This window comes from Athene noctua, chromosome 15 (genome assembly GCF_965140245.1).
Source record: "Athene noctua chromosome 15, bAthNoc1.hap1.1, whole genome shotgun sequence".
NCBI classification, from domain to species: domain Eukaryota; kingdom Metazoa; phylum Chordata; class Aves; order Strigiformes; family Strigidae; genus Athene; species Athene noctua.
Genome location: NC_134051.1, coordinates 10,697,807 through 10,710,939, shown reverse-complemented (window position 1 = coordinate 10,710,939; position 13,133 = coordinate 10,697,807). Strand labels below are relative to the sequence as shown.

The 13,133-nt window shown below is 45.5% G+C and overlaps 1 protein-coding gene across 2 annotated transcripts; it reads right to left on the bottom strand.

Annotated features, from left to right (window-relative positions):
• Positions 1 to 538: 538 nt before the first annotated feature.
• On the bottom strand, positions 539 to 12,769 carry TMEM130 (transmembrane protein 130). Of its 2 annotated transcripts, none has more exons than XM_074919119.1 (8): positions 11,680 to 12,769; positions 8,856 to 9,146; positions 6,825 to 6,993; positions 5,469 to 5,638; positions 4,740 to 4,824; positions 2,668 to 2,870; positions 1,531 to 1,643; positions 539 to 986 (listed from the first exon to the last, which is right to left on the bottom strand). In XM_074919119.1, exons 1-8 carry the CDS (start codon positions 11,753 to 11,755, stop codon positions 810 to 812), a joined length of 1,284 nt encoding a protein of 427 aa, XP_074775220.1. In that variant the 5' UTR covers positions 11,756 to 12,769; the 3' UTR covers positions 539 to 809. The 2 variants fall into 2 exon arrangements, with proteins under 2 accessions (XP_074775220.1, XP_074775221.1); XM_074919120.1 differs by having other exon boundaries at positions 9,072 to 9,146.
• Between the last annotated feature and the right edge of the window lie 364 nt (positions 12,770 to 13,133).

The following is a 13,133-nucleotide window of genomic DNA, read 5'->3' as shown; positions in this document are numbered from 1 at the left end:
ATTTGAATTGATGTTTTGCTGAGCAGCTTTCAGCTACTGGTTGTTGCATTTTTTGGAAGAGGAGCTTAGGTGACTAGCTGGGTAATAATATGAGAAAGAAAAGGAAGATGAACAGCCGGAAAAAAAAGCGTGTTGTGTACTACTTCATAAAAGTGTTGGAGATGTGGAGTCTTTTACAGCACATGCTGTGGTCCCACCAAAATACTGCTGGCAGCTGGCTCTTCCTGAGCAGGTCACAAGCTGCTGCAGTCTCACAGAAGCCCATTAACTTAAAAAAAGGGGTCTTTTAAGACAGGGCCAAAAAACACAGCATAATTGGGCAGTCTGGTTCATTGCAAGCACCTAGGCCATTCTCAACCTGGACAAGTCAGTTCCTTTTTAGAGCAAATACACGGTCAACAGTATTTTGGGTGATTTGGAAATTCCGTTTCCAGTAATATTGTTGTAACATAGGAAAGAGAGGTATGTTTGTCTTAAGCATTTTCTTCTTTGTAACAGACAGTAGAAGGAACAGAGAAATTACAAGAGGTAGTGAGTCTTCACATAAAACAATCTCTCATAAGAATAAAATGCTGCATTTACAGCTGTAAATGTATACACCCATATAATTTAAAAATACAAAGCTACTTTTAGTGTGTCTCAGGGCTTGCTCTTTTTGAGTTCAGAAAATGAAATGCTCAAGTGTGGGACTTAAAGTGGTTAACCTCATTGCATTGGCAAAACCAAACCATTCATGAAGCACTTTTAACTCATCATAAGTGAGAAAGTTAAAATTGACAGTTAGTGTAACCAAAGTGCAGTTGTGTTCTTCACACTGTGTACATTTTGACTGGCTTGTAAAAAGAATGTAGAAGTTCATGACTCTCCCTGACAGCTTCTTGAGATGACCAAAGAAAACATGATCTGCAACATATTTGGTTACAGCCCGACTCCGATTGAGAAGACAGGTTTTTATCAGACAGTGGAGAAAAGTCAAAGTCAGCTACCTGGAAAAGAAACATCAAAGAGATAATTTTTAGTTTGGGTCCTACTGGCTCAAGTGAGTCCAGCAAGAATACTTTGGGCTAGAAATGTCACTTGACCCTCAACCAGTTTCAGTCAGTCACCAACTTCAAACAGACTTCTGATGTGTACCTGCTGCACACAAGGCTCATAGGCAGTCTCTCTAGAGGTATATTATTCATATTCTGGCATGATGTAAAGTGTATTAGGTACTTTCCAAAGGGCCATGAAATCTACTTTTTATTTAGGAGCCCATGCTTATTACAAATACAATAATGTAGCAAGTGAAAGCTACACCAGAATGGAAGGGAGCTGGGGAGATAAAGGTCACATACTGGGGTCAGGTGACAATTTATTCTGCTTTAGTGCTGCTTTAGGTAACATGCCCACCCTTTTTTACTATCGTATATCCTCTCTCACTATCCCCCTGCTTTCTTTCATGGAATCATTCTGAGACAGATCCTCTGGAAGGGATGGCTGAAAGGTATCTAATTACTATCCCAGCTCAAAGTAAGAGTAACTGAATACCTCTATGAGATCTTTTTGTTGCGTGTTACTTCGAAAGGTTGTGTACAGCACCAATCCTAGCATCATTGAAACCAGAGCGATGCAGAGCAGCACAAAGAAAGCCGGGTGGATCCCTAGGAAAGAGAACAAGGGTGCATTCCCAGAGTGATACAATACACTAGAGAAGGGACAACAGCGAGAAGGATACAATATTTTAGGAGAAGTTTTCCTACTTTTAGAATGAAGGACCTGTGTGTAAAAGGGAATAAATTTTTCAGCCCAGATCCCTTCAGGTCTTTCTGAAATCTTAGAAGTGGAAATGCAGGGTTGTGAGGTTATAAGGGTCTTTCCCTTTTTACCCCTCTTTTTCACTGAATGGCCTAAAAAACCCCCATCCAGTTACATATGTTAGCCCTAACTCCTGAGGGTGTTTGTACCTTTGGTACTGCAGGAGGATAGGAAGTAATCTCATCTTTACAGCAGCCTCCAGCAAAAAGGATTTGCACCCTTAGCCCTGACTGCACACTCGTGCCTTCCGGAGTGAGCTGCCCTGTCTCTATACAAGTGCTGGCCCAGTGCGATGGTATAACCATCCTGTACCACAGCCTGGCTGTCCTCTGGTCAGGTCCTCTTCACTTGGCCACCTAACCACTTTCTCAGATGATTCAGGGACCCAGGAGGGACTTGTGTGAGCATGCATGGGGAAGCCAGCAGGGACTGGTGTCTAGGTGTACAGAAATGTGTAATGAAATAGAGACCTAGAAAAGTCTACCCTTAAAAAACATACTAAACAAAAAGAAGAATTGAGACTACTTAATTAAAGGAGTGTTACAGACATGTTTTCCTAGTTATCATCTCTAACTACAAGAGCCAGACTATTTAAACGGAAAAATATGTAATCTAACTAACTCAGTCTTCCCAGGAAACTCATTAGCTTCAAGACACTCTTGAGAGTAAGGGTTCAGAACGATGCAAGAAGCTTAGACCAATTACAGTAGGTACATTATAGGCTCTCCTTTCTTTTCCTCCTTCCTGTGCTTTTAGGGATCTATACCAGTTTCCAGAAACCTCATCTGCAGGCCAGTTAATCCATAATTGTCCCTGACATGTTTGAGACTTTTGGGAATCTATGTGCTGCTCAGACTAGCTGCTCCTCACCTGTTGGCCACACTTTTATTTCATGGTACGTTTGCAGCATCGTCACGCCGTTCTCCACTCGGACACTGAGGCAATACTGCCCAGCATCACTGAAGGTATGGCTGAGATTATAGCAGGAGCCATTAATCACCACCAGATGGCATTTTTCACCTTCAAGTGGAATGCACTCAGACTTTATAAGCCAGCATAATGCTAGTGGTGGGCTGAAATGACAAGAGCAAAAAGAAAAAAAAAAAATTAGATGCAAACTTTGCAAAAATTTCAGCTAAGAGCCGATGAATCACTTGGTTAAAATAGCGTAATAATTTTGAAAATAATGCAGTTAATCTAAATACAAATAGAGAAGTAATTAAGTGCCAATTGTTTGGCTTATAGAATTTGTCAATTGAAAATGTTCTTTGTGATGCTTCTATAAAAGCAAGCCTTTCAGCTGAGAGTTAAATACCTGCGTGGGTCATAGGCAGGCCATTGTGTGTAGAAAACCCCACAGTCCTTCTCCAATAAAGATAAAAGGAATCTTTTTTCTCTGCACTTCCACGGGAGTATAGGTTGTTTTTTATCTGTGCTGCTGAAGCACACCCAAGACCTTTCTGATTAACACCCCCCCCCTCCCCAACCAAAACTGGAAATAATGTAAGATGAGCTCTGTACAATGGACTAACAGTTGGAAAAGATAAATAAATTTCAAGGATCACCAGTACACCCTCACAATAACAAAAAGGTTTTTATTTGCTATCAAGCAATTTAGGTGCAATCCACTTTATGGCCATGTGTCTTCTCATCATGTCTAGTTGATGCCTTTTATTTACATTTTCAGACCCTTGTTCCAACTGATTCTGCTTGGACTCACCTGATGCACTGTGGACTTTGATTCTGACAACAAATAGAGCTTTTCTTTACCCCATCTTATTAGTATTTTGTTCCTTATCTCTTTAGGACATTCCCTGCTAAAGAAAGCAGCCTGTTGATATGTTTAGCTCATTTTCTAGCTTTGTTTTCGATAACCCATCTCTCAAGCCCTTGTCATTACTTCTCTATCATAAACTCATACTGCATCAGTCCCAGTCCTGTGGCTAGGAGGCCAGGTCTGGCAAACATTGTCCATCCTAAAACCAAGCCTGCTTTTAGGAATCTCAAGGTTGGCTGTAATAGTTTTTGGCTGCTCATAATTACTGGTATGACATCGCCAGTTTCCCCTCCTGCCAATGTGTCATCATTTTGTGAGTGCAAACTGTGTTGCTTTGTCTGTTGGGACTGTTTATGCCTTTGGCAAGTGACTCTGTTGGGTGCTGCTTGCTCCATTCTCCATACCTACTAACAGCCCTGCTCCCCTCTCCCTTAACCCAGCATTAGCCTAAACAGCTCCCAGTAGCAGAACGTGAAAGTGTCACTCTTGGAGAATAAATGACTTCTATGGTCATGGAGTTTTTACGGTGAAGGAGCTTTCCGGGGTGTTTCAATGGTATTTAAAATGTTTCTGCCATACAAAAAATATCTGGTATGTTCTAAATATTCCAGCTTGAGAGATCTTGGGCTACGATCGAGGTGCTCATGACTCTCCTATATTCCTATAATCCTCACTGCATGGAGCCTCTCTGTTTTATTCATCTTGTGGCAATCTTTGACAGAATTATTCCCCAAACCCATTACTTCCATGTGCCAGTCCAGGATCACTCCTATGCAACAGGACTCTGAACACAGTTTAATTTAATGGTGGGGAAATTGGTCAAGGGAAAAAATTCAAAAGGAAGTTTTAAAATGTAATTTTCCCCACTATCTTTCTCTGGCTAGTTCTCTTTTAGCATTCTCTTTACAAAGATACAAAAATAACATTTGCATTACGTAGGAGGATTCAATTTTTCTGTAAAGAATCAGGCTTTTTCAGGCTCTTAGAGTTCATGGTATTTCAAGTCAGAAAAACACAATATTCAACAGTATTTTGTTGAATTTTCTTTTTTTTTTTTGTTTTAAGGAACAGTTCTGTGGGGTGCAACTAACTATTTTAGAAACAATGGGGAAAAACAGTTAAACAGACAATGCTTTTGGGGAAAGAAGTTGTGTTTGCTACTTACGTGCCGTTGATATGAAGAGATAAACTCAAGTTTTCCATTACGTGAGTCTCTCTGGAGCCCACTACATTAATACTTTTAACAGCGTCTGAGAGGATAAAAAAGTATGTCACACTCCACATGTAAACTTGAAATACACTGGATTTCCAGTGAAGGTTTGTTTCCATAGACTTTGCAGATTTTAGTTCCGTCACACAAATAATACTACTTGCTTCATACCAAAAAAGGAAACCTACTGGTAGAGTTGTAAGTTTTCAGGATGTTTTGTGATTTTTTTTTAATATATAACCAACTACTTTATTAATCCTCTACATTTTTTACTTATGTGTTTATTTATTCCTGAAGCTGAACAAATCAATGAAACTTTCTAATGCTTATTTTAACTAATTTGTTTTTTAGGGATAGCTGGCATAAATTAAACAAACAAATCCTCCATAAATTACAGCAAACATTTCCTTGACAGTTTTAAGTGCATGTGAGAGTTTTACAAAGCCAGTGAAACTTCTGTTAAATGGAAAAGAAACAGAAAATTGTATATAATTTCCTCCATTTTTTCTGCACTAGAATAGCACAAAGTCCATTTTGCAATTGAAACTCTTCATTTAGTAATGTTGACTAGTTCTTGCATGTGAAACAGCACTGACTGAAGTTGTATTATAACATTAAAGCTAGATTGTACCTGTACATATAGATGAAGTTCTGTTCTGAGCATGCAAGATGTTTTATAATTACCTAACAGCGCCAGAGCAGTGGTAAAATCACCAGTTTTCTGCACCATTTCTCTTTCACGTATGATGCTTCCAATTTGCTCCCATTCAGCTATGACTTTCAGATGCACCGTGCGATTCCCCATGGTAGAGGAGTTCTGGTAGACAAAGGGTTCCTTGGTAATCTGATAAAGTCTGTGTAACATGAAAAGATATGAATGAAAATCACCTTTCACCAAGTCCTTGCATATTTCTGATTTAAAAAGGAGCAAGCTCAAATATATTTTCTTTACAGACAATGCTACAATCAGCTGTGATTCTATTTTATGTCCCTATCAATGGGGATTAATGTCTGTGGCATTACCAATAAAACTACAATCATTAGGAGACCCAGAGTATATTTATGCATTTTTAATCAAACAAACTAAAGATAATGCTAAAAGAATTCACAAAATGGAATAGGAATAGTAAATGATGAAAACTATCTTTATAGCAGGTAGACTATAAGCTAACTGAAGCACTAAGATGGGGCAGGAAAGAAAGAAAGAGAGAGAAAGAGAAAGAAAGAGAGAGAAAGAAAGAAAGAAAAGAAAGAAAGAAAGAAAGAAAGAAAGAAAGAAAGAAAGAAAGAGAAAGAAAATTTCGTATTCAAAGACTAAAGCTCACATTTCTATTTGCAGACATATATTTGTATTGGACATTTGTATTTGTATTGTATTCATCCTCAGAGAAGGAAAATAACTCTTTTTCTCCTCCCTACTGTAGAGTGGCTTAAGGGCTAGATACTACCCATGGTTTTATTTCTGATGGTTATAGGCTACGTTGGGTTTCCACCCCCTCCTCAATTTTGTGATTAAGTGTGTGTTAATGTGCACCTCCATATTATTTGGGACCTATCCACTTTCAAACGCTTCTCACCCAAGCTGTGGTATATTTACTGGTAGCTGGTCATAGTAACAGCTACTCGCTGCCCAAGCACAAGACAGTATACCACTTCCATTTTCCTTAAGTGCACAAACGATTCACATATTCAACACCAACAAACTGCTAATGGAGATCTGCTGGCATAATGATGTTTTAAAATACTAATTTACAATAAGTTACTTTTTCCAGTTCATTCAGTTCAGCTCATTGCACAAAAGTAATAAATCTAAGCATGTATTTCAACAAGAAACATAGGTCTTTAAAACATCACCTTTGTGTGAGTACGCAGTGACTTCTGTGCCAAAGTTTTCATAATTCACCTGGTTGATATGCTAAGAACATACCAACTGACACAGGTGTATGGTTTGTCCTATGGTTTAATCAGGATTTTTCTCTAGATGAGCATCTAAATCAGAGCCATCTTGAATACTCATTGAAGCAAAGTAACCACACCTACCCATCTCCAAAATCCCAGTTGTAAACAAATGATGCTGACTTGAAGTAATGACTTGGGTCATGAAGACAGAAAGAAATCCGGGTCACGGCGCCTGTGGAGGAACTAGAACCACGCGTGATAAATCTACTGTCTTCTATCTGGGCAATGGTAAGATTCCCTGTGATAAATTCTGCAGAATAATAAGGTGGAGAAAGAATCACAGTATATATCACTTTTGTAGCATGCTCTGTGTATCAAAACATTATTTAAAATGTACTGCATAAGTCTTTCTGTATCACAGTCCAAGTGGTTAAGTGTAACTCACATTGATTACTCAGTGTTGTTATATGTGTTAGTGAGGCAGAGACATTAGATTACTTATTTAGTGTTATACAATGGGCTTCTAATAGAACTAAGAGAAATAATCCTGGACTGATTGAGGTCAATATAATTTTTTACTATTGATTTAAAAAGAACTAGGATTAACATCAAGTATCTAGATCAAGGGATTGAGAATCAAACCAGTAAACATGTCCTTCATGTTTGGGGTAGTGGGTTTTGTTTGTTTTGTGGGTTTTTTATGTTGCTGGGTTTTGTTTTTTAGTTTTAGCTTCCACAGGAATGAAAATTTGACTATGAATAACATGTGCTATATATTGTGAATACAGAAAGGGTGAACTTTTGATTTTAATGTCTGCGAGAAATCCTATGATCAAGTTTGTTTACAAGGACTAGCAAAAGCTGATGGATAAAAAACCCTCTCTAACCTATGAATAAAGAGGTATGATGCTACACTTATCAGCTCTTTATAAGGATATTAATTACCAGTAACAGACTCTTACCCTGTTAACAATTCATGAAATCTGGTTAATTGTTCTCTTGACGGTGCACAAATAATCACAGTTACTGCTTCAGAATGGGGCTTGCAATGCAGAACTGACTGGAGATGTAATTTAGATGAGTTATTGGCAACTACCTTTGCGCCCCTGTAAAGCCCCTGCAGGTGCTCAAGCTTGGGAAAGGCAGAAAGGTACAATGGGATCTTACCTTTCAGAGCTATAGAAAGCTTCTATTCCTTTTGCTTGTGGCATGAGTATATGACAGTGCAAAGCGAGAAAGGAACAAGTAGATATTCAGCGAGGCAGCAGGTCTTAAGAGAGAAAGATGTCATGTATACTTTTGTAAAGACTTATCCAATAAGCTTGGTGTTTCTGAAAGGAAAATCTCAGTAGCTATCCCCCAAAATGTCAGCTATGCCCTATGGCTAGCTTTTTGGTCCTCATGCATGTCCTTGTCTTCGGCTGGGAGCTGGCTCTATTTTGGAGTGTATAAGTAAAGCACTGGATGTGGCTGGAGGGATGTGGTTACTAGCCTCTGAATGAAGGGATTGTGGGAAGCTGTCCAGTGATATGTCAATTCCTCTATCAGAGATTAGGTTAACCATACTGCACCATTGGTCAATTTGTCAAAAAAATGCATATTTTTGGTTATGAATATTTCCAGTAAACTGAAATTGCATTCAGCAATATTTGGAAATGCAGCCATGACTTCACATCAATTTCAGTACATTCAGTCAGAACTTCAAGAGAAAATGTAATGGCTCTGTTGTGCTGATGACCTAAGTTTTTGCTATGTCAGGCAGCAGGGAAAATCAGTAGATTGTCACTGCTGCTGGTCATCCTAACTTTAGGACTGGAAATGCTGGGAAGCAGTTCAGGAAGGAAGGAAGCATTGTTTTAGGAGTCTGGACATCACTGAACAACGCTGATGTGGGAACTGCAGCTACTGAAGCATCCAGTTTCTAGTTCCATTTCTTGAAGTGATACAGGCAGGACAACATGGGCAGGATCACACCTGCTTCCTGGATATAAGTAGACTACAGCACAGCCCTGTTAGTACAATGCCATCCAAACCTTCAACCAAAGGGCTACACAAATCAAGCTCTGTTGGTAGAAGCCATATTTACACCTGGCTTTTATTTTTCTGATGCTGGCAAAGCACCCTGATGTATACTGAATTCCTGAAGACATCCAAGTTGTAAAGCCATTTTACCTGTAATCTGAAGCACAGTGACGTTTCTAGCAACCGGCTGACATAACCAACAGTTTCTGTGAGTCACCCAGACAGATACAGGAAAAGTCCCAGGAAATTCACCGGTCACATTAATTACAGAGTTAAACCGCTGCTCAGATTTCTCTATCAGAATCAGAGGAGCATAAATCCAATTAAAGTGATACAAGTTTGATGTGACAATGTCATTCTTCATACTTAGACTGGCGTGAACAGTAGCTTGAGCTCCCGTTGTGATGGGACCATTGTTGGTTATTTCCAGGTCATACTCCTCTGTGGAAATCAGAAGGAAAAAGACCTCCATTGTTGTACTGCATTTTTTATTTTATTTATTTACACATTTTAACTCATCAGCTGCAGTTATGTGACTCACAATGACACTCATCCCAGCAAAGACTTAACCTGGAACAGAATCTGTTGCATGTATATATGAGTTCAAACAAGTAGCATCAAACAACATGTTAGACTGGGTCAGAAACATTAATAGTAGAAGGGATCTTCAGACTAGAACTTCACAAAAACTTTGATGAGGTTTTATAGGCAGAGCTGGTCGCTGGCTGTAGTGCCACTAATGCTCTAACATGGTCACTAAACTTCCAGCTACTGGAAGAAAGTCAAGCTCAGCTCTAATCTGCATCCTAAAAAAATGAACTTTCAAACTGAGGTAAGATTTCATCCAATAGATTCCTTTGTCAGCTCTGTGGACCCACAAGTCTCCTCCCCATGCTCCTAACTGAAAAAAGAAGTATCAGTACCAGCTGCTTCTTCTCTGTGGTCCACCACTGACTTTCTTTTCCAGGAAAGGACCAAAAATGCCAGTGTAAATTAAACTTGTACCATGACCTAGTGGCCCATCAGCTGCAATCCAGAGGGACCTGGACAAGCCTGAGAATTAGACCCCTGTGAACCTCATGAGGTTCAACAAGGCCAAGTGCAAGGTCCCGCACCTGGGTCAGGGTAACCCCTGTTAACAATACAGGCTGGGAGATGAAGGGATTGAGAGCAGCCTTGTGGAGAAGGACTTGGTGGTACTGGTGGATGGAAAGCTGGACATGAGCAGACAATGTGCGCTCACAGCCCAGAAAGCCAACCGTGTCCTGGGCTGCATCAAGCAAAGTGTGGCCAACAGGTTGAGGGAGGGGATTTTTTTTTATCAGAGTGGTGAAACACCGGCACAGGTTACCCAGAGAGGTGGTAGATGCCCCATCCCTGGAAACATTCAAGGTCAGGTTGGACGGGGCGCTGAGGAACATGATGTAGTTGAAGATGTCTCTGCTCATTGCAGGGGGGCTGGACTAGATGACCTTTAAAGGTCCCTTCCAACCCAAGCTATTCCATGATTCTGTGAAACAGCAAGGCATGAGAAGTGCAGGACCTGTGATACTGAACCACCCCTGCTGCTCTGGATCGCTCACTGTTATCTTCTTGGCCATGTTTACACAAGCTACTTACTTCAGCTCTCACAGCTACCGCGGTGGGCAGAGCATGAGTGAGATCGGGTTTTATGGAAAAGATACATTCAATTTTTCCAAAAAATAGCAGTGCAACAAGATTAAATGACCTCTGTGTTTTAAAAACAAAGGAAAAAACAACTCAAAAACCCCAAACAAAAGGAAAGGCAACAACCACTGGAAGTTGTCAGCTGGTGCAGAGCTGGGAACAGGATCTGGTGGTTTGCCTCTAGCAGAGAGCATATTCCCTCCCTGGCTGTGCTCTCACCAATGCTGGGCAGAGCAGCAGAGCTGTGGGGCTTCTCATGCTGGTGACTTTCCTTCTCCTTTCTTTCAGCAGCCACCAGATTGCTAACAGGGACCTGAATCTTCGAGCTTCAGAAACTGCATTTCTCACTCATCCATGACCTGTAATGTGGAGGGAGCACTGGGGTCAGCTAACCCTGGTGCTGCTTCTCCTGCACCCATCAGCTTGGGGTGGGGTGGAAGGAGAACCCAAAGCATCTACTTAGTGCCTGCATTTTATTTCACAGATAGCAGGTACTGAGCAAATCTAGATGCAGAAGGACTGTGAGAAATAACTGTAACATTACAGCCTGGGCAAGAACTCCACTGGTCCTATTTAATAACATGAGGAATGGCCCGAAGTTCAGATTTTTGAGTTAACAGAGAAATGCTTGTGATTTGATGAAATCTGGCACAGAGAGTTTTCAGGTCTGTAGAAGATTTCAGGCCACTCTCTGCTTTGTTTCAGCAGAACTTGGGAAAAAAATCGCCAGCTACCTCCCGCTTATCTAGCACTTCTCCTTGGAGGTTATCACAGTGCTTTACAAACCGGGGCCGTGCTGGAGCCCAGTCGCTGCAACAGTGGGAGATTAAGTGGCTAACCCAAGGTCACCCAGTGAGTCACCAGCAGAGCAAGACGTGCCACCCGATTCATGGATTTCTGCTGCCTTCCCGACCTCTCTCTGCAGAACGCGGCGCAGGGAGGCTACCAAAGCCAGAGGCTGCCCAGGAGCCTGGGTCAGCGGAGGAAGCAGAAGCGCAGCTTTGGGTTAGCAGGGGGTTAGGAACCCCCGGCTCCCCGGGACGCCCCGGCTGCGCCGCAAGCCCCAAGGTCGCAGCGCCTGAGAATGAAGCCTGGGGAGGCGAGAGGTGCCCGGAGGTGCCTCCTCCATCCCCGGTCCCGGCCAGCAAGCCCGGGCGGGGACCCACCACCACCCCGCAAGTGAAGCAGCTCACGCCTGAGGTCTGTCCGGCCTCCGGCCCCCGCTCCCCGCCCCGCCGCCCCCCTCGCCGCCTTCCCGGGACCCGCTCCCCGGCGGCGATGACAGCGCAGACCGGCGGCCTCTTACCTGCCGCCGGGGCGGCGCGGCCGAGCAGCAGCAGCACGGAGGTCAGCCGCAGCATGCCCGGGGCGGCGGGGGCCATGGGCACGCACCGCCGGGGCCGGGGCCGGGTCTCGCCGCGCTGGGGCCGGGCGCTGCCCCCGAGGCCGCCCGCGGTACTGCGGCACCTCCGTCCGCGCCCCCGGGACGCTCCCCCGCGGCGGCGCCCAACCAGCCCCTCCCGGGGGAAGGAAGTTCCCGCGGGGTTGTGTTGGCGACGTAACGGGGCCGCTGCAGAGCCGCTGGGGGCTTGAGAGGAGCCATAAACGCAAAGCACGGACGCGGCCCCTCCGCGCAGGGGGCGGGCGCGGCGCTGAGCGGGCGAGAGCCGGTGTGTGTGTTGGCCTGCGGGCTGCCACGGCAAAAATAAAAAGTATTTTTCAGGCTCCGGTGGTGTGAGGACGCCTCGGCCGCGGGCAGTGTGGCTGCTGCTACCCGGTCGCTCAGCGTCCGCGCTGGCGGCTCTTCGTGAGGAGTCCGTGACGCGGAGCTGCTGCAGGGAGCCAGAGGAGCGGCTCTCACAAACGCAGTGTTTTTTTTTTTTTTTTTCCTGTAAAGTACTTATTGGAAACTCTTTCTTACTCCTGGCTGCATTTTTTTTTTAATTTTATTTTTTATGTTACGCATCATCCCCGCTCTCCGGGCTCTGCTCCCGGTTCCCGGGCGCGGCGGAGCCGCTCCTGCCGCCGCGCCCCCGGGGCGCCGCCGGGTCGCGGCCGCAGCGGCGGGGCGGGCCCTCGGCGGGAGGGGCCCGGGCCTGCGGGGCACCGGCAGCCGCCGCGTCTCCCGGGGTAACTCCTCGCCCGCTGTTACCGGCGTCGCACCCGGCGGCCGCTGCGTTCGCGGAGACCCCGGGGCCGGGGATCGCGTCGGGGCCGGCCTTGCCTCCGGCCGCGCGGCCCAGCGGGAGCTGGCAGGCGGCCTCCCCCCGCCTGGGGCGAGACCGCCCCGGCGGCGCAGGGCGGGCGGGGTGGCCGGGGGTCGCGGGTCCCCCCTCCCCGCACCGGGTGCGATGAAGCGAACGGGCGGCCCCGAGGCCCTGGGCGCCCGGCTCCGCCCGCGGAGATGCGCGGGAGGCGGGTAGCGGGAGGAGGCGGCCGGAACTGGGCTCGGGCGCTTCCGTTGCGCCCATGCGCTGCCGCCGGCCTCAGGGAGCAACAAAGGAGGGAGCCGGGGGGCCAAGGCCGGCCGGGCCCGGGGAGCCGCGGGGTGAGGGGCGCTGGGGGGGCGGCGGCAGCGCCTCGGTGGGGCCCGGGCCCGGGTGCGGGGTGCCGCGAAGCGGCGGGAGGCGAGGCCCGGCCCGGCGCAGGCTGCGGGGCGGAACCGGCGCGCCGCAGGGAGGAGGAGGTGGAGGAAGGGGCCGCGGCCCCGCTGGAACGGCGCTGGGCGGCCTCGGGCGGCGGCGGGATCGGGGGCGGGGG